Source organism: Sander vitreus, chromosome 18, assembly GCF_031162955.1.
Source record: "Sander vitreus isolate 19-12246 chromosome 18, sanVit1, whole genome shotgun sequence".
In the NCBI taxonomy this organism is placed as follows: Eukaryota; Metazoa; Chordata; class Actinopteri; order Perciformes; family Percidae; genus Sander; species Sander vitreus.
This window is the reverse complement of record NC_135872.1, coordinates 27,574,546-27,602,418: the sequence shown is the minus strand read 5'-3', so window position 1 is coordinate 27,602,418 and position 27,873 is coordinate 27,574,546. Positions and strand designations below refer to the sequence as shown.

At 41.5% G+C, this 27,873-nt stretch overlaps 2 protein-coding genes across 2 annotated transcripts in view; both read right to left on the bottom strand.

Moving 5' to 3' along the window:
- The window catches only part of slc16a10 (solute carrier family 16 member 10), a 59,999-nt gene extending 49,912 nt beyond the window's left edge, over positions 1-10,087 (bottom strand). The window contains exon 1 of the mRNA XM_078275294.1: positions 9,404-10,087. Coding sequence (XP_078131420.1) covers positions 9,404-9,731 — 328 coding nt within the window. The 5' untranslated portion in view covers positions 9,732-10,087. The remainder of the gene's footprint in view (positions 1-9,403) is intronic.
- Positions 10,088-12,925: 2,838 nt separating this feature from the next.
- rpf2 (ribosome production factor 2 homolog) lies at positions 12,926-27,047 on the bottom strand. Its single transcript, XM_078275295.1, has 10 exons — positions 26,933-27,047; positions 24,035-24,167; positions 20,788-20,825; positions 18,993-19,032; positions 17,968-18,049; positions 17,438-17,514; positions 15,138-15,237; positions 14,921-15,023; positions 13,671-13,815; positions 12,926-13,312 (listed from the first exon to the last, which is right to left on the bottom strand). The coding sequence occupies exons 1-10, from the start codon at positions 26,953-26,955 to the stop codon at positions 13,127-13,129; spliced, it is 927 nt and encodes a 308-aa protein (XP_078131421.1). The 5' UTR covers positions 26,956-27,047; the 3' UTR covers positions 12,926-13,126.
- Positions 27,048-27,873: the final 826 nt, after the last annotated feature.

The window sequence follows — 27,873 nt, the reverse complement described above, 5'->3', positions numbered from 1 at the left end:
TTATAATGGTCACATGTTTTCATGTGAGCAGGTTCCAAAATGAACTGTTTTATCCCACCAGCCAAATGGCTAGAGATTGTTCAAATTTCACCAGCCACTTTTTTGGCTGGTGAGTGAAGCAAAAACCTACCAGCACATTTGACCAGCATTTGGCTGGTAAATGGTGCTAATTTTGAACCCTGTGCGGAGGCAGTTTCTTAGCATATTCTGATTCAACGGCACGTGAGTTTGAGTCTGAGGAAGAAGCGTGTTGCAACATGTCCCTTGGTATATCCTTTGTTGGTACTCACGACGCAGGGAGCTCAGACACACATAAAGGAGCGTTGGTTTCTACAGCGAGCATGCAGTCTCCATGAAGAACAACATATTACAATAAATCACAGCCATTCAAACTGCAAATAAAGCCGACCTTTAAACCTGATGGAATTGTCCCCAAAGAAACTCAATCATCATAACATGACAACATAACACAAATTGTATCATTATCTACTAGGATATTACATCCCACTGAATCACACACTGTTCCATGTCTGTTTTCCCTGCCATTATAAGGTTGAGGTGCAGCACCCGAGCCGATTTGGGCAGCACCTAAACCAAATAAATGCAACTAAAAGACTTCTCAGATCTAAGGATTGTAGGTGAACTTCTTTAGCTCTAAGTTTTGCCTTGAAGTTTTTTGAGTGTCATTTATTTATTATCTGCTCTAGCTTTTCAAACGTTTCACACACAGATATGGGCATCACTGGGTGCTAGATAAGACTCTTAGAAACCACATCTGCACTAAGTGCAACTTGCACAATAGGTTTATCTACATCTTTATCATTACAAGTTAAGCAGTTGTACATTTTGTATTCCCAACTTGTATATATTTTAAATATTTGTTCATGTATTCTATCCTATTATTATTTCATGTATATTGTATGTATGTACAGTGGGGAGAACAAGTATTTGATACACACTGCCGATTTTGCAGGTTTTCCTACTTACAAAGCATGTAGAGGTCTGTAATTTTTATCATAGGTACACTTCAACTGTGAGAGACGGAATCTAAAACAAAAATCCAGAAAATCACATTGTATGATTTTTAAATAATTAATTTGCATTTTATTGCATGACATAAGTATTTGATCACCTATCAACCAGTAAGAACCCGAAACACACAGCCAGGGCAACTAAGAAGTGGCTCCGTAAGAAGCATCTCAAGGTCCTGGAGTGGCCTAGCCAGTCTCCAGACCTGAACCCAATAGAAATCTTAGGAGGGAGCTGAAAGTCCGTATTGCCCAGCGACAGCCCCGAAAACTGAAGGATCTGGAGAAGGTCTGTATGGAGGAGTGGGCCAAAATCCCTGCTGCAGTGTGTGCAAACCTGGTCAAGAACTACAGGAAACGTATGATCTCTGTAATTGCAAACAAAGGTTTCTGATTTTCTGGATTTTTGTTTTAGATTCCGTCACTCACAGTTGAAGAGTACCTATGATAAAAATTACAGACTTCTACATGCTTTGTAAGTAGGAAAACCTGCAAAATCGAGTGTATCAAATACTTGTTCTCCCCACTGTATATTGTATCCTATTATTTCATGTATATTGTATCCTAGTATTTCATGTATATTCTGACGCATGTCCGTCAAAATATCATTTTCAAAATAAAAGACAAGTCCAAAATCAGATGTATTGACAAGCTGTCCGCGACCCACCCAGAACGGGTCCGCGACCCACACCAGTTGAGAATCACTGCACTGTGTGATGAGAAACATGTTCAAATGTCTGCTAAAGTAAAAGCTGTATCCATTAACCTTCAGTTGGTCTTCATTAACAGCAGTGCCTGCATACTGACCCCACAGAGACATATGTGCAGTAAGAGATGGAGGGGACTGGCCGAGGTCTGCCGTGTAAATGTGGAGGGTGTCTTAAGATAAACTGAATGTGCAGAATGCAGATAGGCGAGTTCATGTCTAAGACAGGATACGGTGGGAAGTTCCTCTTTCGAAACAGTGTGTGTGAGTGCTGTCTGTCTGAAAAGTGTAGGATTAAAATGATGTTTCAAGTTACTTTGTTGTTGACATGTGATATGAAAACTTAGATGTAGTCATATTTTTCAAATCTCCAGTTAGCTTTTAGCACCGACTCAATGTAGGGCCCTATGGAGTCGGTCTTATAGCTTTTATAAATTCTCAATCTAGCAATTCCGTCTATTATTCTATTACAAATATTATTGGGCCCTACATGCTGCCATCAGTGTGGGACTGGCCTCAGCCGGGCCCTCGTTGAAAAAAGACAGGGCTAAACAACCTTTCTGGAGGAAACACTGACTGTTGTTGACTAAGTTTAACCTGTCAATCAACTGGAAGAATAGGTTCTTTAAGGTCCAATTCTGTGGCTGGTTCAGATAAGTTTTATTCAGTGTGCAGTGGAGACCAAAGTTCCCAAGAAGCTGTAGAATCCTCTGTGACCAGAATGAGTTTCTGGCCAGTTTTTTTTTTTTTTTTTTTACAGGAAACAAATGGCTAAACAAAAGCCGTGAAGACATTCAACTCACAAGTCTGTCTAGAGTTGCACAGACTCAATACCATCTGCTTTTTATTAGTAAAGGTGTAAAACTCTGTCAGAGCCAACCTGGGCTCTTAACAAAAGGTCTCACTCAGTGATCAAAGGGAAATGCATCCTCTCAACACTGAGCTAGAGAAAGGCAGGCAGACGTAAACAAGGTCAAATAGTTTCAAGACAGTCGAAAAGTCATCCAGAATAGATAAGGACATAAGAAGCTGGGTCCAAACTGGTTTAATGATGGCCAGACCGATAATATTGAGTATGTTCTTTTCCGTCTTTAACAAAAACAAAAAGGTGAATAATCCACTTCTAGAGACAATATATCATGAGACATTTCTAAAAAACGGATAGTTTTCTAAGAAGAATGCACATCACATGTCAGTCTGACATTTATTGACTTTGTAAAGAAGACCATAAGATGGACTTTCTGCATTTTCTGCTTTCTCTGTTTTGCTGGAAAAATCTATAATGTAGTCGCTGTCCGTGGTACCATATAAACAGTTCAATCATTGGTTTAAAATAGAAGAAAAATAACGATTCTAGGGAAAAGAATCAATTCAAAAATCGTCGCAAAAAAACACACAATACATACGATTTTTGATTCCCCCCCCCCCACCCCTAGAGATCACTATTGTCTTATTCAGTTCTGTCACATAACCTCTCCTCCTTTCTCTCCTGATCACACTGAGACAAAAATACCATAAGGAAAGGGATCCCATTGAATGATTCATGATGTTTATCAAGTCTTTCTGGCCTCTCATCCTGCCTGTCCAGTTGACATGTCCCTCCTGCCGCCTCCTGCTATCCTCTCTGCACTTCCTCTACACCGGTGTTCCAACTTCAAAACCACTCGAGAAGCTGATTAACGCCCATCACCCCTCCTCTCACGACAGGAAGACCTGCTGGAGAGCGTGGACATCTCGGTTCAAGCAGCACTTCATGTTCTCTCCGGGAACAAACAAGGTTTCGGGGAAAGCACACGAATGAATGCGCGCTCACGTCAGGAGGCGGACCAGTGTAGGAAAAACAGGTCTTGGCAGGAAATGCGCTGTTATTGTCATCAGAAAAGCAACACAGACTCAATTTGAAGCTAACCCTTGACATTTCATGATAGAAAATGGAAAAGACATTGGGAGAAGCAATGTCTTTTACATTTTCTATCATGAAATAGCCAGTAAAATAAAGGCTTTTTAAGTCATTTTGAAGAAGGGTGCCTTGGATTTTTCTCTTTCTCTACATTCAATTGAATTCCCGACCCCAAAGAGCACCTTCAAGCATTTGATTGAACACCCTGAGCACCCTGGACTTTTTTGTCTAACCCTTGAAATGTTTTCTTACATCTTCAGTGTCAGGCATCAACATTGAAGCTGCAGATCTAAACTAGGGGTCTTGGTGTAGTTCTGGATCATATTATTGGGTATTATATATTATATATATTTAATGCTGGTCTCTAGACTTTATCCTTGCACCATTGTACTTATTTGCACTACCACGATGACACACACTCTCATAGAGCACCTTACCGTGCATACTGAATCACAGGGTCAGTCCCTGCCCTGTCACTGCAAGCGTGTCATGCTTATACATCCCATAGTACATTCATGTGGATTTTTTTTATTTAGTATCTTTTCTTTTATTGTCCATATTATTCATGTGGATTTGTCATTTTATCATCCTGTTGATGATGTACGTGTATGTTGTGTGTGATGTCTTTAAGCTACTGGGACCTTGAATTTCCCCTTGGGGATCAGTAAAGTATCTATCTCTATCTATTTCAGCGGCTACAATACACACAGACAACTGCGGAAATCCTGGTGTCCCAACAAAAGCCAAGGTTCATACTGAGGAGGCAATGTTGTTCTACACAAGAAGAGCTTTTTATCTTCTGCTGGCATGTCTAAAGGAAAACAAAGCACGGCACGTTCCAAAGGTATGCAGTAACTGAAACATACCCCATGACACAGCAAGTACAACGGTCTGGGAAACTGCAATGCTACAACCCCATTGACTAGAAAGCCTTGGCATTCGGCCTTGATGAATACCATTTCTGACTAAATGAAGCACTGAGGACAGGGCCGTGAGAGGGGGTGGCTGCGGGATGACAGCTGGATGACAGCTGGAGATGACGCAACTCTCCCATCGGATTACAGAGCAAGAGCACAAAGGAAAGGAAAACATACAGCATGGTATTCACGGAGCTGTGGACTCCTTATTACAAAGCTAACAAGGTGGCTTCACACGTGGCCAGTGAGAGGTGAGAAACCACATTCCCACACTGTGGCAGGATGGGAGGTGAAGCTAACTAAACATGTGGGGAATCAAGAGAATGACATCACTTTATATGTACAATAATAATTAGGGCTACACAATATGAGGAAAATATGCGATAACGTTGTTGAATATCGCGATGACGATATTACTTGCGATAAATAAACAGATATTATAATGTGCTCAGTACTGCATTTCTGCTGCTTTCAGATGCTGCTTGAATACAACAAACTGCTCGTTGAATTTAAAACAAAGGTACAAAAAAGAATACCAGTTTCTTTTTAAAGTGCAGTTTTCTACTGATATTTTCTTTCAACTAACACAAAAAACCTCTGAGAGTCTACCGCGATATGTCACAGCCTTTCGCGATATGTAAATTGCACCAGTTGCTATTGCGATAAAGATTTTAAAAAAAAACGATATACTGTGCAGCCCTAATAATAATGACAGCACTGGGGCTAGAATCACTTACTCTAGATTAAAAGTCCAGCTCTCTCAACTTCTTTAAGTCACTTTTCACACTTAAAGGTGCTCGGCGGTCTTTTCTTGTAAACGTTTACATTCATACATTTGCAGTTTGTGTTAATGTGTGACTCTCCGATCAGTACTTACGTCCACAGCAGTACATTGCTTAGCTATCGTGCAGGTAACGTTACTCTTGTCTGCTTCTCCAAGAATATGGAAGGGTCACTACTGTAAAGCTATAGAATGATATATTAAAAATAAATAATGGACTCACCTTTTAAGGTATGGTTATGGTTAAAGCTATAGGGCGTAGTTTCTGTCGCCCCCGTGAGGAATTCCGTTGTATTACAACAACAACACTGGCGGCGCTTCCACATGATACAAGCTGCTACGAGCTGATAGTCTTAATTAACTTTGTAGCAACTCATTTGGCAATGGCTTGAATGTAACGGACGTTCATTAATATCAAAACGTTACACACTAAAGCTTTAAGCAACTAAAACCCTTGGCTAAAGATAGGGTTAGAAAAAGGTCGTAGTAATGGTTAATACAAAGGTGAACGTTAATTGCAGGTCTGCAGGGCATAAACTCTCTCCTACATGAAAGTTGCACTGGCTACACACACCCATCTAGCACCGAAGCCGATATTATCGACCGATATTAGGCATTTTCCAAACTAACGGTATCGGCATTTATAATGGCTGATGAAACCCCCTTCAACCGTGTTCTGAGTGTTGGCGTTGCATAGTCTTTTATTTATCAGAACTTTAATATATGTTCAAGATGCAGAGCTCCATCCACACCCTGAAGACCTCATGGAGAGGGAACCCAGAACCAGAGGCAGCAAAGCAAGATGAGTAGGGTTGGGTACCGTTTGGATTTTAACGATTCTGATGCCGAACCGGTACTTTTAAAACGATTCCGATTCCTAAACAGATTCTTGAAAAACAGAAAAATGACATCAAAGATGTAATATGTTTACTAGCGATCACGTGCAGTGAATGGTTAATATGCTTTTACGTCCGTTTTGGTGAGCCCAGAGGGAAAATATGGCATTTTAAAAGTAGGCTACATTTACGCTAGCTAGCTAACGGTAGACTACAGAGAAAGTGTGACATTTTTACGTCCGTTTCGGAGCGACAGAGGGAAAATATTTCAGTCGGCACATTAAGTGGAACCGAAATGAGGAACTTTGCGAACTTTGCGTTCTAATCCGGTCCGATTCCTACCGGTTCCATAGTGGAACCGGGTTTCGGTACCCAACCCTAAAGATGAGACGGCAAAATGTCCGGTAAGATGAATAATTCAAGTTGAAATAAGCAAGAACATGTGCCGTTCTTTTTTGTTTCGGAACCAATCTGTTGGACTCCCACCTAACTGGGCCTTGATCATGAAGCACATCTGTAATTGTCAAGAGTTCTGACTAATTCCAATTACTTAAAAACCCAAAACAGAGCTGCAGTAAAAACCCAGCACCGTCAAATTCAAATCCAAAGGAACCAGGTTCAAAGGTTTGGAGGAATCTAAATGATTACACAACCAGCTGACTTTGAACCAACTCCAAAAGGCACAGTGTAAAACCCCTACTCTGCAGACTAACTTACCTGATAAGTTATTAGATTATATATATATTGTTATTACAACTTTTTTACTTAACTTTTTGTTTCTCTCGTATTTAATTGTTCATGATCACTATGATCATTCTAGGTTCACAGGATTCAAGCAGTTCTATCAAGGCATAAGAAAGTATAAATATCCTCTCGTTCAAGAGTTCTGTCATACTAACGAGTGAAACCCTTGGTGGAAGTTGCATAAACGAGCCTCCAGTGAGTCCAACTGTCGTCCCCTCCTCCTCACATTCCCATCGTCCCAGCAATAATCAGTCCCTCCAGGATTTCGCACCAATTCACGCAAATTCACCCAATCACCGCGAATTTGGTGCGACTCGCAATTTTGACCAATCACCGCAACTTGACGTTTCCCGCGAATTCAACCAATCCCAGCAGTCCCACGTGCCGTCAGTATGTGACTCTGAGAGCCAATGACCAAGCGGGAGTGAGAACGGCCACGGCTTGATAATTTCCTGGTTTCTGATGAAGACGAGACGTGTGTGACTGACTCCAACATCTCACATTTACCAACAAAACGTACAGCGAAAGACCGTGCTAAACATTTCAGACCGTCCTGCCAACCTGTATACATTTTAACATCAATGTACGCTGTGACGTTTTTTTCACTCTGAAATCGCTGAAAGCTGCTGCTGTTTCAATCCTGTCGGCTGTCTGCAGCGGGCGGGGCTGCTGCTCAGTTCCCCCCTGCGACTGACGCTAGCACACACACACAAACACACACGGTGGATGCAGGAAAAACCGGAGATGAGACGACACGATGACCTAAGTTGAGGACAGCTACTCTCGTTATTGTAAGTGCAATGATAAGTTAAAGTCCAGTAAGTAACGTTACTTTATCAAACCGTATGAATGTGTGTCCCAGGCCAGGCCAGGTTAGGAAATGAACTAACAATGTAAAGATCAACAAGCCAACGACACATATGTTCAGATTTGAATCATTCAATAAATTATTATTTTTTGTCTTAAATCCACCTTAAATACCAACATTTGCAGCATCCTGAGCCTTTTTGGTAAGGTTCCTAGGAAATCTCAGCCCAGAGTAGTTTTATTCTCCCCAAAACACGTTTCTTTTACTATAAAAAAAAAATAAAAAAATATCGCAACTTCATAGCAACAAACGCTCCCGCGAAATCAGGGATTTTGGGCCGCAACAATCTCAAAAAAAGGCCTCGAAATCCTGGAGGGACTGAATAATAAAATAGTTGCATTTGTTAGTATGGAATCTTTTGTTAGATGTTGACTGTGACTGTGAATGAAGTTCACAAAAAGGGGCCATGAGTTACATTCTTACTGCTTCATAGCACAATGTATCCATAAAGTAATTATGATGTATGTGTGAAGTTGAGGGGGTTTCAGCAGCAGCAGCAGCTACTTTGTCTTCAAATTCAAGTTCTCACCTATAGGAATTTCAAGATCCGTCAAATCCCAACACATTTTGCTCTCAAGACAAGTCAAAGGAAATGACACAATGGCATTATCATCGTAGTTATTGAAACATTACCTCTTATTACACATTTCTGTAAAAATGTGACTTCATTACATGTGTCAACTACAGGCCACCATAGATCAAGGGGATGAATAAGCAACTTCTGTCAGCGTTGCTGGCAGACTAGGGCCAATATCAATATCAACTCTGGGCAACTCACACACACACAAAATCTAGACTGCCAAATTGCAAGAGGAATTGGGAGTGAACTGTCTCTATAAATCAGAAAGACGTAGATCGACAAAACCTTTGAACATCCTGTGTACACCACATATCATTTACTAGATTGCCCCTCAAGAACCATAATGACATGATGTCTGTTAAATGGTTTATTCGCCGATATACTCAATGAGAAGGTGACTTTACTTTTTTAAGAGCAGCATCTGGAGCAAACCAGTTCATTCATCATTTAAGCGCCACATGTCTCTTGTGTTTCCACACAGTCACAGAAAACTGCAACTACAAACTGCTAACAACTTTCACCCAGGACAGAAACCAACAACGTTACAACCACAACAACGTTAGTGCCAGTACCAGACTATTTAACGTTAAACCACTTATATGCCTACAGCTTTATGTAAACATAGTTAGTTTGAGTGTCATTTTTCCAGTCTGCCGCCAGGAAACGACATATCGTATTACTTGCTAGCAGACGTTAGCTAACATAACGTAAATCCTTCGTATATACTGTCTATGCGTAAATCAAAGTATAGCTAGTAGGCTGGTTCAATTAAACTGCCACAAACGGTTGTTTCCATGAGCAACACACCATTTTAACGTTTATTCACTTTAAGAGAAGTTAGCTTTCTCTGAACACGTTTAACGACCTTCCTCATAACTATAACTAAATTTGAAATAACTACATAAACCGTTACATACTGACTTAAGGGCCATTTAAGGTAAAACCAGACCCTGAAGTTAAGGTAAACTGAAGTTAAGGTCTGTAGCTGCGTTATTACCCTAAGTGTGCCCCCCGCCCCGCCTCGCCATCAATCCCTCCCTCACCTGTCTTGAAGCGGAGGTCTTCGTCGTGCTCGGAGCCGAACTCCCGGAGGAGGGAGAGGAAGAGGATCCCGAAGGCGTTCTGGATCCCAAACACCGAGCCGTTACACCACATGGCAGCCAGCATGACCAGCCACCCCCAGCCGCCCTCTGGGTGTACAAACTCGACCTCCTCCGCTCCCGGAGCCGCGGGTTGCTCCGGAACGGACAAGCTGCTCTCCCCGTTCTCCTTCTTCTCCTCCTCAGACCGCTTCTCCTCCGCGGGCACGCCGACTGGCACCTCATCTTTACCCGCTGTATCACCTTCTGGTATATTGTTCCCTTCTGTCATTGTTTTTATATCAGGCTTGTATCAATGATGAGAAAAAACAACAACAGCACGTTGACGTGACGGGAGTAAGGAAATAAAAGTCAAAATACAGGTTATCTCTGAACAATGACGTCTGTCGGGTTAGAGTGAAGTTCCACCAATTAATGTGAAGCTGTATTTAGAGGGTGGTGCTGTTTATGCAGCATCTGGCCCTACTGTAGCTGTCAAAAAGCGGCTGTTGCAGTATTATAAATAGAAACCGCGAAGGGGCGGGGCTCCGGGGAATCCTGCGACTGATTGGACAGCGTCATTCAACCGTGACGACCAAGTATTGAAATTCGGACGAAATATTGCTTTAGAATTATAAGCCGAGGTTTTTTCACGACTGCGGTGATGAAGGCGAATGTATATACTCAGCCTAATGTGTCTCCCTTTAGCAGCTCCCTCACTGCGGTTATGAAAGCTCGCACTTCCCCTTTCCAGCTGTTAAAAATAGACAAACTGCAAAGCAAGCAGATGGACAGACGTGCAGAACAGAAGGATGTGTGGCGTGCAGTGAGCAGGAAAATGACTGAAAAAGTAGGTAAAATGTGAGTGAACTGTGGTTTGGAGATCATAAGACAAAGAAACCATAAAAAACATATGACACCCCCCATTGAAATAAACCCACTTTATTCAATATAATCACTTTAAGTTACTAGGCAGATTGACATAACACGTTTTATAGGGGAAACCATTTTGTAAAATGTTGTAGGCCTAGATGCAAAAAAAAAATATATAATAATAATACTAATAAAGCAACTCAAATGTATTATTAGTAACTGGTGACTATAAAACAATTACTGAAGGAGGATGCATACTTAATACACCAACATGTTCCCTATTGGGGATACCTTAGTTAGGTTGTGTTCAGCTGTCAAACAGCAAACTCTGGTGGTGTTACTGTGGTATGAATAAGATCTGGTTGAGAAAAGTCTTGCACAGCGTTAAAGCTGTAGGTAACTTGCAGGACATGGCAACATATATTTATATGATAATGTGTCTTCTATCAGAATCAGAATCATTTTATTTGTCATTGTAAAACATTGTAGAACATTGTCACAACGAAATGTAAGTGCTACTCCCTCTGGTGCCTAGAAGTATACATTCATATGCAAACGCCATACCCTTCCACAAACCATACCCACATACACATAATTGGCCCTCATTTATGAAACGTGCGTAGGCCTACGACCTAAAAACAGGCGTAGGACGGGCGTACGCCGATTCCTACGCAAAGCAAGGACATTTATTAATTTATTTATTAACAATTTGAACGTGAGCGTAGGCTGCGATACAATCTCACGTCTGGTCTGAACTCGTGTACGCAAGTTTTGGAGTCAGTGTGGACTTGCGGTGCAGCATATGATCAGTTTGACAGGAGAAGGAGAAGTCATCAGTTGATCACTTATCAGCAATGGCAGATCTGGCTCTTTTAGAGGACCTCTATGCGCCGGTACAAGTTGTACCGGCGCATAGAGGTCCACATACAGTGGGGCAAAAAAGTATTTAGTCAGCCATCAATTGTGCAAGTTCTCCCACTTAAAAAGATGAGAGAGGCCTGTAATTTTCATCATAGGTACACTTCAACTATGAGAGACAAAATGAGAAAAAAAAATCCAGAAAATCACATTGTAGGATTTTTAATGAATTTATTTGCAAATTCCTCAGGAAAATAAGTATTTGGTCACCTACAAACAAGCAAGATTTCTGGCTCTCACAGACCTGTAACTTCTTCTTTAAGAGGCTCCTCTGTCCTCCACTCGTTACCTGTATTAATGGCACCTGTTTGAACTTGTTATCAGTATAAAAGACACCTGTCCACAACCTGGAAACAATACAGAGCAGCGCCGCCTGCTGCTATGGAGACGTATTACGTTTCGCGCACGCGCAGAGCGTATGCTCAAGTCGGCGTCTCTTCGGTGTGTTCTGAGGCACTTTTTGGACCTCGGGGACCCGACTGATCAGTCCGACTGACTTTTCTGCCGACGGTCAGCCGTCTTTTTGGTGTGTCAGCACCTTTAGGTTGTTTCTCTCATTTCAAGAAACAGAGCTGGGCTTTATTTAAGACTTCCCCCAAGTTCAAGGATAGTGTTTTTAAAGCTTTAATTATCAAGCCTCGACATTATGAGTATGGCTTTTTTCTACCGATCCCAAAATAAAAAAATGCTTTTAAAAGATTCCACATAAATACATTTAAAAATGAACTTAAAATAGCACAGCAATCTGATCTACTCCGAGTGTCAAAGGTAGTATTCGTAGTGATTTTTTATCTTAGAAACATGGCACATTACTAATGCAAAACAGTGAACCTTGTTATTTGAATAATTGTTTAATAAAAATGTAGCTAGAGACTTTGTGAAGTTTCACATAATTTGGGAAAAACAGAATGATGGCAATTATAGTCTGACATTATGGCATGAACATAAGCAAAATCAGAAGTCATGAGGGACACAGGAAAACATTTTCTAAAAAGTAAAACTAAACAACCAGACAGTTTAGAGACTATTTATTTCCTTTAAAAAAAAGGGAGTGCAGTGAAATTAAATTTTTACAAACTCCAATTTATAGAAGAAAATTCTGTTGATTTCCTCAACAACTGCCAAGGGATTACATTTTTTTTATTTTATTTCTGATGCTCATGTGGTTTTACCAGAGATCTGAGTACATTAAAGGTCCAATGTGTGGGAATTTCTCCCATCTAGCGTTGAGATCATATATCAATCAACTCTCTCACACCACGCAGTTCAAAGTACGTATTACAGCTACGGTAGCCTTCACGCTTCAAAAAGACGCTCTCTTGCTCTTTTCAGTATCCTAAAGAACTCCCGTTTCTGAAATTTGGATTTTGAATACGTGTGGTCCTCCATGTTTCCTTCTTCAAACTTGCCGGGGCCGGGAAGCTACGATACCCGTTAGCAGCATTAGCAGCAGCTGTGAGTTTATCATGTGACAGAGAAAACGTGAAAGGCGGAGCAATATGTCCTGTATGTCCCTTACCAGCTAACGTATTTCAAGATGGAGCATGAATATAGAGCGTCTACCCCAGGTCATGCAAACGCAAATGTAAAATTTCAAGCCAATAGGAATACTTGGAATTGATGGTGGAGGTAAATATTCATGAAAAAGGACAAGTTTGTGAAGGGCAACACAGATTTAGATAATGAACAACTAAACACGTTACACACTGGGCCTTTAATGATGCTCAAGACAAAGAAGTATCTGAAAGTCACATGGAAAAGGGGGAAAAAACAATAGGGGGGGGGGGGGCAGGAATAATAGATCAGCATCCTCTGCCTGGGAGCTGGTCACAAGCCCAAGCATGTAGTCAGTCTTATAAACTAGACAATGTGAATCCACAGGTGGGCGGAGCACTCTCAGCTCTCCACTTTGGCCACTTTGGGTGCCTGTGTGTCCTTGTCTTCAGTGTCCACCGGTCCCCTCCTCTTCCTCAGGCCCTTCATCTTACGGGTCTGCAGCTTGGACAGATCCTGCTTCTGCATGTGCACCCGGCCGAACTTTGTACCAAAGGCATCATGGGAAATGTTCTTCTTCTTCTTGGGCTGTATCGGTGATAAAGAGAAGCATCAACGACATGTTAGTTTGAGAAATAAACTTGCTTATATTCAGAGAACTTTTTGTGCCAGATGTTTGAAAAATGGGCAAAGTTACCCTTTAAAAAAGGTGCAGTAAGTGATGCTGCACAAAGACTGCTGATCTTTGAACTCAACTGCCAAACAACTACAACCCCCGCCCCCCCTTTTTTATACTTTTAGTTTTAATAGCTTGGTCATATGCACAGATGGATGAGCATAGTGGAAAGAAAGCTCCCGTTAAGGTCAGTTAGCCAACATTTTCCCAGTACGTAGATGTCTCGTTTAAATTTCATGCCCATTTCTCACCAAAGGAAAGATTTCTTACCTTTAGGGCTTTGGGCTGTCTGTGAGCTAACTTGTACAAGTCATCTGAAGCCATGTGTGTTCTTCTTAAGACCAAGTCAAACGATGGCCCGATCTCCTCAAGCTCTATCCGCGGCGTGCGGCACCCAGACTTCTTCAGCAGACACCTGCAATGACAACATAACATCCAGATCTCTGTTGTGGGGGATGTAAACAGAGCACGTGTGGCTGGAGGATACTGCGGGGGGGTACGGTTCATGAAAAAACATCCGAACCGCTCGCTTGTCTCTGTTCGGAGCGTGTGTGCGTCTCACGGTTCGTCAGTCCACTGTTAACGTGCACTAACCTCTTACTGCCGTAGTGCCCACTTTACACACCTTTGTTAAAACACTTACTGGAAACCACGAGGGGGGTGAGCGTGACGAACGCAACACGTGGCAGCTGATTGGACGAACGCGTCACGTCGTTCTTGCTGCTCCCGAATTTCAAAACAGACTAATAGCGTTTCCTTCTGAACGCCTTGCAGTTACTGAATCTGGTTTTTTGATCGACAAAGGTCAGTTTAAAAGATTTTGAGAGGCGGTGAGACGACCTCTCCTCAGGTGGAGTGTGGAGTGCTGCAGGTCACGTCACATGCAGAAATGTCAGGTGGGAGAGATGAGGAAGGCTGCCCGGAGCTGGAAGATGCTCCAGCGTCGTATATAGAAGGCAAAGCACTGCTACTTCTGCGGAGTGATTTGCTCGCAGCACCTGTGAAGCCCCGTGGTGAGGAGCAGAGAGTAACAACGGTGCTTTTCAGGTGGTGCGAGCTAATCACTCCGCCCAAGTAGCAGTGCTTCGCCTTCTGAGAATATAGTTCCCAGTATGTTATTTGTACACGCTGTGACTATACAAATCACAACATGTAAATAGGAAAAAAAACATGATGCCGTTATTTTGTCACTTATTGGGAGCAGTAGGCTAGTTGGAACCCGTTACCTCCAGGATCTGTGCTAGGCTAAGCTACCGGTGGGGGCGTCAGACAGAGTTAGGACACGCACGGAGATGAGAAGGGTATGTCTGGACTTATCTAACTCTGGGGGAGACGGGGAATAAGACAAAGTCCCAAAAAGTCGGCGTGTTCCTTTAATGCAAACCTTTCTTAAGATGCAAACTTTGTTTAACCCTCTAGGGTTTAAGCCATTTCCCCCCCCCAATCTCTGGGTCACCTGGTTTCCCTGTGTAATAATGCTAGTTATAGATATTTGGGGGGGATTAAACCAAATAATTTACCTGTAGCTGCGCATGTAGATTTTCCCTTCCACGGCTGTGAAGTGTAGAACATGTTCTAAACCTGCCAGGCGCACCGCAGACACAGTGGGACCTCTGAAGAAGTCTGAAAGGTGGGTCAAAGAAATGGACAGGGACATATAATAATGGAACAAAAACACATTTCCACTTAAATGAAATCTTAGAGACACATTCACAGAGTGTAATAACAAGTGTGTACCTATGAGCAGACTCTTCAGGCGTTTGTATTCAATGTCTGAATCAAAAGCCTCCCCTGCAAACACCAGCATTGGTTTGGTCCCCTCAGGACATTTGCTGTTCTGCAACAGAAAAGATACAAAAACTAGGTTTCATTACCAGTTCTCTTTCAATCATAGGTAAAAGCAGCAAAAAGATTGCTCATGTGTGGTATGCAACTACGACAACAGAAAGAAAACGTAGACAAAAACTTCTGACGAAGTCACTTTAGTTCTCCTGTCTGAACACTCTTTTCTGGCAAACGGAGCTGCACGTTCAGCGCACACTGAACATCTGGTCAGGCCGGTTTGGTTGTCGTGGTGATATGACAGTTCACTCCGATATGTTGGTTTATGCGTCTGATCTTGTGTTATCAGCGTTATGGATTTCCTGGTTTACTACATTCTGTGTGGTTTATAAAGCTGTAATAACTTTATTCCGTTAACTATTCATGGTCCACACACACACACACACTTCAACTTAGATCAACACTGGTGGCTGTAGCAAACCATTCTGTATAATATCACATCAAAACAAAAGTTGAAATAGTTTTTGGAAGTATTCTTATTTGCCTTCTTCCTGGGAGTGAGAGGAGACAAACAATATTACGGTTATGTCTCACGACAGGATGTGGTTAGCCTAGCTTAGCATAAAAAACGTAAGCAAAGTGTCCAGAGAAAAAAATTTCTATCGATCTACCAATCCCCTTTGTTTAAACAGTGCACAAGCAACAAAAACTAAACTTTGTGGTTTGATGAGGAGAGCCGTGCTGAAACTATTTCCTGTTGAACAGCAGCTTGGCTTCACAGTGAGGATGCCAGGTTTGGCACCACCTTATCTGTACGAACCCAAAACCACACTATCCACATTGACCATATCTGGCAACCCACACTACAGCCACAGATACTCATGTACAGGAAAAAAAGGTCCCAACACAGAACTCACACAATTACAGGTTATTAACAACGGCAGATAAAGCCATCGCTAATTATCTGAAATGAGGTGTGAGAGGCACTGGAGTTCAACGTAACGTTGCAGAGTTTTTGGAGTATTTCATTGGTCAGAGACAGTATAAAGTGAATCCTTTATTTCTTCACAACATTAACTTGAGAAGTATCTGATCAAATACATAGACTGTTTGCACTGCAAGGCAACAGATTTGGTCCACGTTTACTTCCCCCTCAGCTGATGTCATTTCTGGCAGATTTGTGTCCGTTTTGAAAAACTATAATAATTTCCTTGGCTGCAGTGTGTAACTGTGTCTCAGCCTCAGTTTATGTGTATAGCTTCCTTGGCTGCAACAGGAAATAAACTGGGATATATTTGGAATGTTTCGGATTTAGGGCCCTATCATGCACCCGGCACAGCGCAAAGCCCGACCCAAGTGTCTTTTCTAGTTTAAGACCGACCCAGTTGTCAATTTCCCGTCCAGCGCCCACGTTGTTTAAATAGCAAATGCACCTGAGACCATCTTTGCTCCCATGTGCGTGCTGGTCTTACAGGGAGGTGTGTTCAGGTGCATTCTGGGCGTGCTGGTCTTACAGGGAGGTGTGTTCAGGTGCATTCTGGGCATATTGCTATCTTGAGGCAGCGGGAAGTGATGGCACCATTAACCAACAAAAACCTGGTCTAAAGTCAATAACGCAGCATTTCATTGTTATTTTAACAGAGCATTAGTAAAATGCTCCTAGGCTCGTGCACAGCGCGTGCACACTATGCTTGTTACACACACAGGGACGCACAGCAGCACACACACATGCAGAAGATTAAAAATAAAAATATTACGGTGCAAATCCTCCATCATAATAGCAATGCGCCAAGGTCCAAACGCGCCTGGCTTTTAAAGGGAATGGGAGATGATCTCCGATTGGTTTATTACATGTTACGCCCAAAACACAGGGTTGTACTTAGTGTCTTCATTAATCAGAGGATTAATGAAGACACTAAGTACAACCCTTTGGAACCATACGCCCGGCGCACGGACCCTTTTGCCCGCCATCAAACTAGCAAAAGTGGCTTTGGACACGCCCTAAACGCACCTGCGCCAGGCGCTTCACGCCGTGCGCTCAGATCTTTAAAATAGGGCCCCAAAACTGTAAAAATGGTCTATATTCGTTGACCTTACATTTCCCTTTTATTCCCAGTGCAAAGCTGACATAGCATATATCAAACTGCAGGTAACCATAGCATTTTGTACTGACCCTTCATCCCAGTTTGACTACAAGACGGAAAATCCATTTTCCCTTAACGGAAAAAAACGCCGACGCTGGCTGCAACCGTTACCTTGATATCACTCAGAGAGACGTACTTCTCAATTCCAACTTCAATCATATCCAGCACGTGAAAGTCAAACAGACGACCTGCAAACACACAAAGGGAAACGATGACACGCACATCACTTGGCCTGCACTTGAGAAGTAAACAGTCAGGAGGATTTTTCCATCTCTAATATTACATATTTTCATACATTACATACTAACAGATTATTATTATTATTACGATAATGGTGGGAACCATTAACCACTGGGCAACATGAGAGCTGACTGGACCCTGTACAATCAGCAGGTGAGGATTCTTCATTACTACATAAATATATAAAGGGACACACTTGGCAGCTGAAAATGCAGCACATGCGTAGAATTGTGGGTAAAAGAAAAGTCTTCGCTACAATTAGAAAACAAGTAATGTGTAAAAGACTCAAGAAATCAGAAATGATCTACTGTACATTTTATTAGGATATAGAAATGACATAACTGGTGTCTCAATGTGTGTTTTAAACTGAGTGAGTGATACAGAGACAGAAAAGAATTTACCAAATACGAGGTTGTTGGGCCGTTTCTTGTTGTGGGAGCCAAACAGAAACAGAGAGCAGTCTGTCTTCTTGGAGAAGAACTCCTGATTAAGAGATAACAGGATAAGTAAGGACACTGAAAACATGTTAACAGATTTAAATAGTAGGGCTGCACGATTCAGAAAATGTCACGATTCGATATCTATTTTTAGGCTCAAGATTCAAAATCGATTTTCGATTAAAAAAAAAAAACGATCCACAGTATGTAACGGTAATGTTACTTTTTTACCATGTGAGTAGATATACAATTTAAAAGAAAAGAAACAACAAATTAAATGTAGTTTGATATTACTTTATACGTCTTCATACAAAAATAAACACTTTTGCAACTAAAAACTAAAAAGTGCCAGCTCTCAAATACTATATACTACTATATATATATTTAATTCAAGAGAGTTTGTTGACTGGCATGTTAGGTACTTTAGCTTGTTGTTCATCCACGTGTTTAATGTTAATCTCTGGGTGATGGCGTACTATGGGAGTTCTCACGTTTGTGGGGTTTCCAAAATACTTAACTTTGGCTTTGCAAAGCCTGCATATGGCACGATTCCTACCAAGTTCAGTCTTCCCCTCGAGGTTATAAAAGCTGAACTGTGCCCAGACTCTCGCCTTCAATGAGGATGGAGCGTTCTCTTAATACATCCATGGGATGGAGCAGGTTGAATCATTCTCTCTGAGGTTGGCGCCGACTAAACTACTTCTGCTGCACTCGGTCTTCTTTTGATAATAACAAGAGGGCCAAGGCGTCAGTGTGAATTCGACGCAGCGCCATCTATGGGAATGGCGAGCTAAACTCATTTCAGGACAATAGTATACACGCCATTACAAAACGAAAATAAAAAATATGAATCGATTTTTGGAATTATATGAATGGATTTTAAATCGATAGAGCTTGAATCGTGATACGAATGTGAATCGATTTTTTTGCACACCCCTATTAAATAGTATTTAAGCATTTGGGGAGTACCCTGTGTCTTGTACACTTACCAGTGATGTTGAGTCCTCAAATGGCCGTGTTATGTTCTTCCTGAAAAGCAAAAAAACCCCACGATTTTATAGGGTTAGGAATGATTCTGCTGGATTATGTATGGTTTAACAGAGTCCCTTGCTGTGGGTCACAACATATTTAAATGCTTTTTCATCAGACAGGGTTAATATTCCTATTGGTTCTATCTCAAGGAGGACCGGATGCCTCATTTCCACTGCATGGTTCAACTCAACTCACTGTTGGTACCAGCACTTTTATCTTTTTGTTTTCCACTGCACACGCTATCTCCTTCAGTGGCTTGCAAAAGCATTCCTACCCCTTGAACTTTTCCACATTTTGTCACATTACAACCACAAAAGTAAAATGTATTTTATTGGGATTTTATGTAATAGACCAACACAAAGTGGCGCATACTTGTGAAGTGGAAGGAAAATGATACATGGTTTTCAAATTGTTTTTACAAATAAAAAACTGAAACGTGTGGCATGCTAAAGTATTCAGCCCCCGTGAATCAATACTTTGTAGAACCACCTTTCCCTGCAATTACAGCTGCAAGTCTTTTGGGGTATGTCTCTACCAGCTTTGGACATCTAGAGACTGAAATGTTTGCCCAGTCTTCTTTGCAAAATAGCTCAAGATCAGTCAGATTGGATGGAAAGTGTCTCAACAGCAATTGTCAAGGCTTGCCAGAGATTCTCAACTGGATCTAGGTCTGGGCCGTTCTAACACATGAATATGCTTTGATCTAAACCATTCCATTGTAGCTCTGGCAGTTATGTTTAGGGTCGTTGTCCTGCTGGAAGGTGAACCTCCGCCCCAGTCTCAAGCCTCCTCCTTCCACTTCACAATTACGCGCTGCTTTGTGTTGGTCTATCAAATAAAATCCCAATAAAATACATTTACGTTTGTGGTTGTTAATGTGACAAAACGTGGACAAGTTAAAGGGGTATGAATACTTTTGCAAGCCTCTGTAGGTGCGATCTTCAGCCGATTACCATAGCAACGGCGAGGTGGTACTAAAGAAAACTAGGTACCAGGTATTATCCACAACTTTTTCTAATGAAAAGAACTAAAAACGAGTGAGTTGAGACGTGCTATGCAGTGGAAAAGAGTCATAACACCAGAAATCCTGCCAAGTTCAGAAAGGAAACAAAGTCTCAGTGGAAAAACAGCACATGAAATATTGATTGTGAGCCAATGAAATTAAATTACAAACAAATATATAAAAAAAAAAAAAAGTTATTTAAAATGCTCAGCTTTGATTTAAAAATGAAATCATTTAACCCCTGCGTTGTCTTCCATTCGACCATGTCGTCCTGAAAATCCACACCTTTGACCTTTTCATCTCTTTTGACACTTTTTTCCAATGTTTTTGGTGCTTTTGACATTTAACGCCTCTTTTCACTACCATGTATAAACACCACTAACACCAACTTAATACCAGTTTTACATATACATTTTGGAATTCATGGTCAATAAACTTAATTTATAGGAAATTATACCTAGTTAAAAAACAAATTATGAATTATTTAGACTCATTAAATGGAAGGATAATTACAGAACGTTCAGTCTGTTTTTTTTTCAAATGTAATTTATTTTTATAAAACACCCAAAAGTCAATGAAAGTAGAGATCCTATCTGTTGTTGTACGATGTGTGGAATCATCCATGTTATTTTTGGGTAATTAAAATTAGGTAGTTAAAGGGAAACCCATATTTCTGATATAGACAACACAAGGGTTAACTGGTAGATTATTTGAAATGGAAAACAAAACAGTTACGTGTATCCACGTACTTCTTGTACAGCACAGCATTGGGCTTCTTCAGGGAGTACTGCAGAAAGAAAAGATTTGTTTGAATTCATAATTCTGCTAGTGAGTCAGCAGTTTTCATTTAAACTCAGTCCCAAATATGGTTGCAATCCTCTGCAGCCCTCTGATAATCTGTGGTAAAAACCCAGACAGTTGCCCCCTGCTCTCATCAAAGCAGGCTGTCCTCAAAAGTAATGCACTGTAAATCGTATGTAATCCACGTATTTATTACTGTAAAACCCACATTGACGTTTGTTGTGCTTATGACCGGAGCAAAGAAGGAAATAAGGTGATGTAGTATAAGGCCTCCTGCACACTGGCTACGTGGCGTGAGCGTGTCAGCTGCGTGGCGTGTCCGTTTTTATTTCGGCTCCCATGGTAACAGGTTAGAGCTTGCACACTGCCTGCACACGTCTCAGGCGCGGCCCGAGCCGCGCCGAAAACACGTGCATGCTAGAAATAGAACAGACGCCTATTTTTCACGCAAACGCCTGTTGGAAGCGTTTCTAGGCAACATAGAATATGAAAAGTTGTTTATCAGTTTGACACAAATACATTTAATAAATGATATTTTGATGTGTGAATGTCTCTAGGTTTTGACAAATTTCTTTTTAAATTGTATTTCAATTGGATTCTGATAAAACAATAACAAGGACTTTATTATCTCAGGAAAGGGAATTGAAATATAAAAGAAAACATCTCAAAATATGTGCAAATAAATGTACAAACAAAAATATTGACAAAATAAAGTTGAAGAACACGCCATTTCATTTTATCAATGGGAAACATCCATGTGTACAGACAAGGCTAGCAGCAGCGTCGCGTCAGACACGTTTCTGGTGTGCAAAGACATAGAAAACGCCACGCAGCCGACACGCAGCTGACACGCCACGCAGCCAGTGTGCAGGAGGCCGAAGAGCGCCGAAAGGTAGGAAGGAGGTTGGGGTAGTGGAAGGGGGACCGGTGTTCGTGTCCCAGTACTTACTTACCCAAACCACAAACTCTTCTCTTAACCAGGCCATCCTGGTGCTACCTCGGTTTTGAAGTCACGGTTTGGTTCATTTTCGTTACAGTAAAAATGCAAAACTCCCAACAAGTAAAGAAGCACCACAATATGCTTGTTGTTTATTATAACTTTTGTAAATAATCAGTTTACAATTTTTTAAATAAACTTTAAAATGAATTGTAAACAATATAGGGGGGTATGACTTTCTGGCCGAAATGTGGACGAGAAGGAACGTCATACCGGGGGTTAAAACCTGCGTTTTCAACAACTGAATATGGTCGTAGATCCGCTGCTATAAAAACACCAATGGGATTTGTTATTGCTTCGGCCTGATCTGAATTACCAGCAAAAGTCTGTTTAAATGCCGAGGGGCACAGCGTTTGCACTATGCTCGTTTCCCCCCCCTTGTAGCAGTGATATTCACATTCACGTGGTGCCGTTTCAAGTGAGTCAGCAAGTTTGACGTGTTGCCAGAAACATACCCGATCACTAATGACCATTGTCGGTAAACTACTTGCGTCATATCCACTTGCTTTTGTCCGTTTTTTTGTATTTCCCCGGGAAACCGAAGTGTTCCCAGACAGGAGAACGTAATGATAGTCTTAATGGGGGTCTTCAAGCTCTGGCTTCTCTACATTGGCCATGACGCTAGCTAGTGAGAGGCTCGGCTAGGATAAGCCTACTGTGTGCAAAGTGTGTGTGAACTGAAGCGCTCAAAGTGCAGGGCGAAGACTAAAACTTCTGGTCCACCACTTAACATGTTCACATGGGAACTCGGAATTAGGCCTGTCACGATAACACATTTTGCTGGACGATAAATTGCCCCAGAAATGATTGCGATAAACGATAATATTGTCGTTCCGAGACCATTTTCATCCAATATAATGATAATGGCATAATAATGCAGGTAAACCCATTTCAAAGATCAATACACTTTTATTTCTAAAGAATATTTAATACTGGAACTGGAAGACATTTTAGATCTCCTTCAGTATGTCGTCTTTCACGCTGTTAGCAAGTCCTACTGGCTGTCAAATGTTTGCAGCATTCCTCGAGTGTTTGTGCGATAGACTACAGACTCTGTACTACATTTAACAATTATTTAACACTAAATATTAAATAATATATAATTAATAAATTAAATCTATCTATATGGCTGCCACATGGCAAGTAAATGTTTGTACCAAAACAGGTCTCACACACACAGTCCGCGGACATCTGTAGGCTTGTAGCGTTAATGTTCTGTGCATTGTCTGACACATGCAGCCACTTTCCTGAAACCGCTTGCGAGACTGACAAGTCCACAGCGGCGTGTATGTCCGAGCCTGTCTCCACCGCCTCCACCTGCAGGTTGTCAACTGTGGTTTGGAATGAAAGGGAGAAAACGGGACGCCGAGTAACACGGCGAATATCGCTCATATACCATTTTGTTTTTTTGACGGCGTCTTAACTGCAAAGTGCTGCAGGAAACCCAACTGCTCCAACTCTCAACTAGCGTTTTCTCTCTCTCCGCCAGGAGTCCCGCCCACACAAAGACCATGCAACTGACAAGAGGGTTCACTCCTCGTTACGCTAAGGAACCGAGAGTGGTCCTCCAGTCTCTTTGGTAGAGACAGAGAGAGAGACAAGGAAAACAAACAAGCACGCAAATGGAAATTATCGCGGCCGGAAAAATTATCGAGCGATTAATTGATTTATTGACTATCGTGACAGGCCAACTCGGAATTGAAGTATGTTCCACACGCAAAACAAGTCTAATCATTTTTGTTAATTGTGATTGCATTCAGTGTACGTTAGCACCGTTCCGACATTCCTGTACCTGGCGTCAAATATAACTGTCATACACAGGCTAGGTAAACGTAGCTTCAGTGCCTAAACTTAACCGTCATGTAAAGATGACGGTCACATAACGGTCGCCATTTCACAGCGTTAAATAATGTCATATTTCGTAAGATGTCATCAGTGTCCAACATAAAATTTTTCCCCCACTGGTCCCCAGTAGATCAGTTTTACTGGCCCGATCTACTGAGGATAGAGTTGATAATGAGCTACGAAAAGAACTCTAACGGAAGAAGGCACAGTGTGATGTTGCCATGTCTACACTTATCTCAACATCTGGAGAGTGATAAATATGACTAGTAAAGCTTTGTACAGCCCATGTATTTGTGTGAAATAAGTCGTGGCTTGGAGGTCTTTCTTACAGAGTGCATCATCAGGCTACTTACTATGTCCTTGAGGGCCTTGGTGACTGTTTGATTGGTGTTGCCCCCTTTCATAATCATGGCCGTCTTCACATCCTCGGCCAGCTTGGGCGCTCTGTTCTCCAAGAAGCGCTTGGAGCGCTTTGTCTTGGGTTTTCTGAGGATAGACACAAATGATTAGTTGATTTGTTTTAGAGTCCGACCGATAAAGGATTTTTAAGGCCGATAGCGATAAATATTTGGTGATCTAAAAATCCGATAATCCAATATATCGGCCGATATAGATAGAGAGATATTAAATCCAGAAACGCATAACAAAACAAACAGATTTCCCTAACATTAGTTATTTGTAGTTATTTATGAGTCCTCACTAAAATAATATGATAACGCAGCTTTACAATAAACTTGTTTTTGCAATTGGTGCTTTAACAAAATATCTTCACACTTAGATTTTAGATAAATAATCATTAGTAATGTGGACATAATGTCTAAGTGGGGAAAAGGCAAATAATAGAACAGCTAGAACAGTCTGGTCAGTTCAGAAGAGTACATCACTTTACTGTAATGCAGCCTTTAAAACCAGTAAAAGACAACACTTATGTCATATCACGATATTACGATATCCAAAATCTAAGACGATATCTAGTCTCATATCACGATATCGATATATTGCCCAGCCCTAGTTCAATGTGTTATATGTCACTATTTCTGGTAGCCTGCTGTACTTAAATGGCCAGTATGTACTTTATTTGCTGTATTCATTGAAGCCTCTGTGTTGACAGGCTTGTGGTGATGCACAATGTGCTATAGGTGCAAAAAAGAAATCTATGTTTGGTACTGCCAATTTGTTTTGTTTTGTCATGGTTCATGTGTGCAATAAACATTACACTTTGTGAGAAAAAAATCGTGGCAGAGAATCGTGATATCAATTCTAAGCTAAAAAAATCGTGATTCATATTTTTCCCCAAATTGTGCAGGCCTACTCCTATGGTTATGCAGTTCGGCAGTAATCAGATTACAATTTTACAGGTGTGACAGCTCCTTCCATAGTGTAGCAGTTGTTGTAGTTGCTTGGAAATTATTTAGAGCCTTCATCTATCTTGGTCCTGTATTTTTCTATCACAGATAATTGGGCTTTGAACGTTGTGTTGTGAGCCTCTTCTCGGTGTTGTAAGTTACTAGTTCATTTACTTTAAATACAGATTATATCCATCTTTATTCCATCCTTATTATAACATTGCTGTACTTCTTCCCCTGGTATGCCAGTCTGACCATCGTTTTGGTGCAACGTAAGGCTAGCTCCCCCCAGCAAACTCTGAATAAATAACCTCAGTGTTCTCTCCTTGTTGGTGCATCTGAATCATATTTATTACTAGGGTTGGGTGTCGTTTGGATTTCAACGATTCCGAACCGGTACTTTTAAAACGATTCTGATTCCTAAACTGATTCTTGAAAAACTGAAAAAGTGTAATATGTTTACTAGCGATCACGTGCAGTGAATGGTTAATATTCTTTTACGTCCGTTTTGGTGAGCCCAGAGGGAAAATATAGCATCTTAAAAGTAGGCTACATTTACGATAGCTAGCTAACGGTAGACTACAGAGAAAGTGTGACATTTTTACGTCCGTTTCGGAGCGACAGAGGGAAAATATTTCAGTCAACACATTAAGTGGAACCGAAATGAGGAACCGAAATTTGCGTTCTAATCCGTAGGAACCGGTTCCATAGTGGAACCAGGTTTCGGTACCCAACCCTATTTATTACCAAAACAAGTTGCAGGAATTAGCCTTGGTGCATACAAGAAAGAAATATTAAAAACGGAATAACAATAAGGCAAAATACTGCTACAGTCAAGAACAGAATAGCTATATTACAATAAAAACGTATGTAAAAACACACTATAACAAAATAAATATGTAAAATATAACTTTTAGAAAGGGAAAGGAAGAAAGTTGCACGGTTCAGTGCAGGTTGTGCAAAAATAGTGATCAGGGGATGTGCAAAACTTCAGTATGTATAGTTGCAATAGATCTTTTTCACAGCAGACATGTTGACATGTCATAGTAGGAAAAGCACAGCTGAAATTGATAACCTTAACGAAGGCTGCATTCCACTTAGGAGAGGCCCTGGTATTGTACATGCTGACTCACTGAAATAGATTACTGGGGAAACTGGATGGAACTGAGCCATCGTTAAGGTTATCAACTTCAGCTGTGCTTTTCCTACTATGACAAGTCAACATGTCTGCTGTGAAAAAAGGTCCATGGTCAGGGATAATAGTCCAGGACGTGTGTTAATATAACGTGTAGTGACTGAGGGTGGGGGGGGGTAAGAGTCTGCCAGTCTGTCAGTGGGGGTCCCGGGCCTTGTTGATGAGACCCACTGCAGTCGGATATAAACTGTTCTTGTGGTGGGTATACGTGCAGTTTAGTGTCCAAAATTCCCCATACAATGTCCTTAATTAATTATGAACCTGCTAAACCACCTGTACGACCCTAACACTAACCTGTCTCACATAAGACCCTCATCATTTGGGACACTCAGGTTTTGGAAAATAATTTGGGACGTGATGGACCGCAGCCTCCTGCCAGAGTTCGCTAACAGTTTGTGTCCGGGGTGGATGGGAGGGACCACCGAACTAACCTATGTACATACATTTAATTTACACCATGTGGTTTCACTGAATGTAACGTTAGATAACGAGCGATTTGAATTGACCGCAAACACCCAGATAATAATTCAACCTCACGTCACGTTACAGAAAGCTGTGTAAGTAAAACAAGAACTTGTTAGCTAATGTTAGCTGACAGGCGCCATGCTCGGCTAACGTTAGCGGTCTTAATAAAGTCAGTTTCACGAGCACTGAACAACATACAGACGCTTAAACACAGTGAGTTCTCAGGAATGCATGGTCAAACTTACATTACTCCGTCTAACTGCGTCATTTTTGTGTCTTTTCTCGTGTCCCCGTCAGCTACACGAGCGATTCTTCCTCCACGTGAATGAAGGCGGCGGAAGACAACATTGGTGGATGACTTCCTCTTTGGTGGAACTGTGGTTGATTTCCTGCTTCAAATGAATTACCGCCATCTGGTGTCAAAACTCCACTCCACAGCACAGTCTCCACCATGATTGCATGTACGCCCGCGAATTGTTTTTTGTTGCAGGATGGTAGGGGAAGAACCCGCCCTACTCTCCCTCTGAATGGCTAGTACTCGTTGCCTGCTCTGGTTGGGTTGGTTAGGTTTAGGCAAGAGGAGGGTTATGTTTAGGCAAGAGGAGTGGGATTGGTTATGGTTAGGGTAAGGATGTCAGGGCGAGCCAATCAGGGATGAGTCTTCCCCTACCATCCTGCAACAAAAAAAAACTCGCCACCACAGTGTAGGAAGCCATGGCAGCACATTCACAAACACCACTGCATTAAGTACTTAAGTACTAATGAACACTGCAGCCTATGAAAACATATTCATAATAATAATAATTAATAAATATAATTAAAGGAAATTACAATGTTTTCACTCTGTTATTATTATACACATTACACACAGGCCTGGATTACACACACATGCTCAGTACCCATACATGCGCTAATGGAGCGATGTCAGAGTGAGGGAGCTGCCCATGGAAAGGAGCCCCGAGCTGTTGGTGGTTCGGTGCCTTGCTCAAGAGCACCTTGGAAGTGCCCAGGAGGTGAACTGGCACCTCTCCAGCTACCAGTCCACCACCATACTTTGGTCCATAGGAAAACTAGGTTTCTTCTTCTGTGGTTATTGGCGCTTGGCCGCCACCAACTTATTCCCCACCCCTCTGCCTATTCTCTAATAAACTAATCATGTCTCTAATAAACTAATCTTATCTCAAAT

Coding starts and splice junctions, on each gene's coding strand:
- rpf2 (XM_078275295.1), bottom strand. CDS start 26,955: ATGACGCAGTTAGACGGAGTAAT. Junction 15,024..15,137: donor CCTGAAGAGTCTGCTCATAG/GTACACACTTGT, acceptor CCCACCTTTCAG/ACTTCTTCAGAGGTCCCACT. Junction 13,816..14,920: donor ATCTACATGCGCAGCTACAG/GTAAATTATTTG, acceptor TTGTCATTGCAG/GTGTCTGCTGAAGAAGTCTG.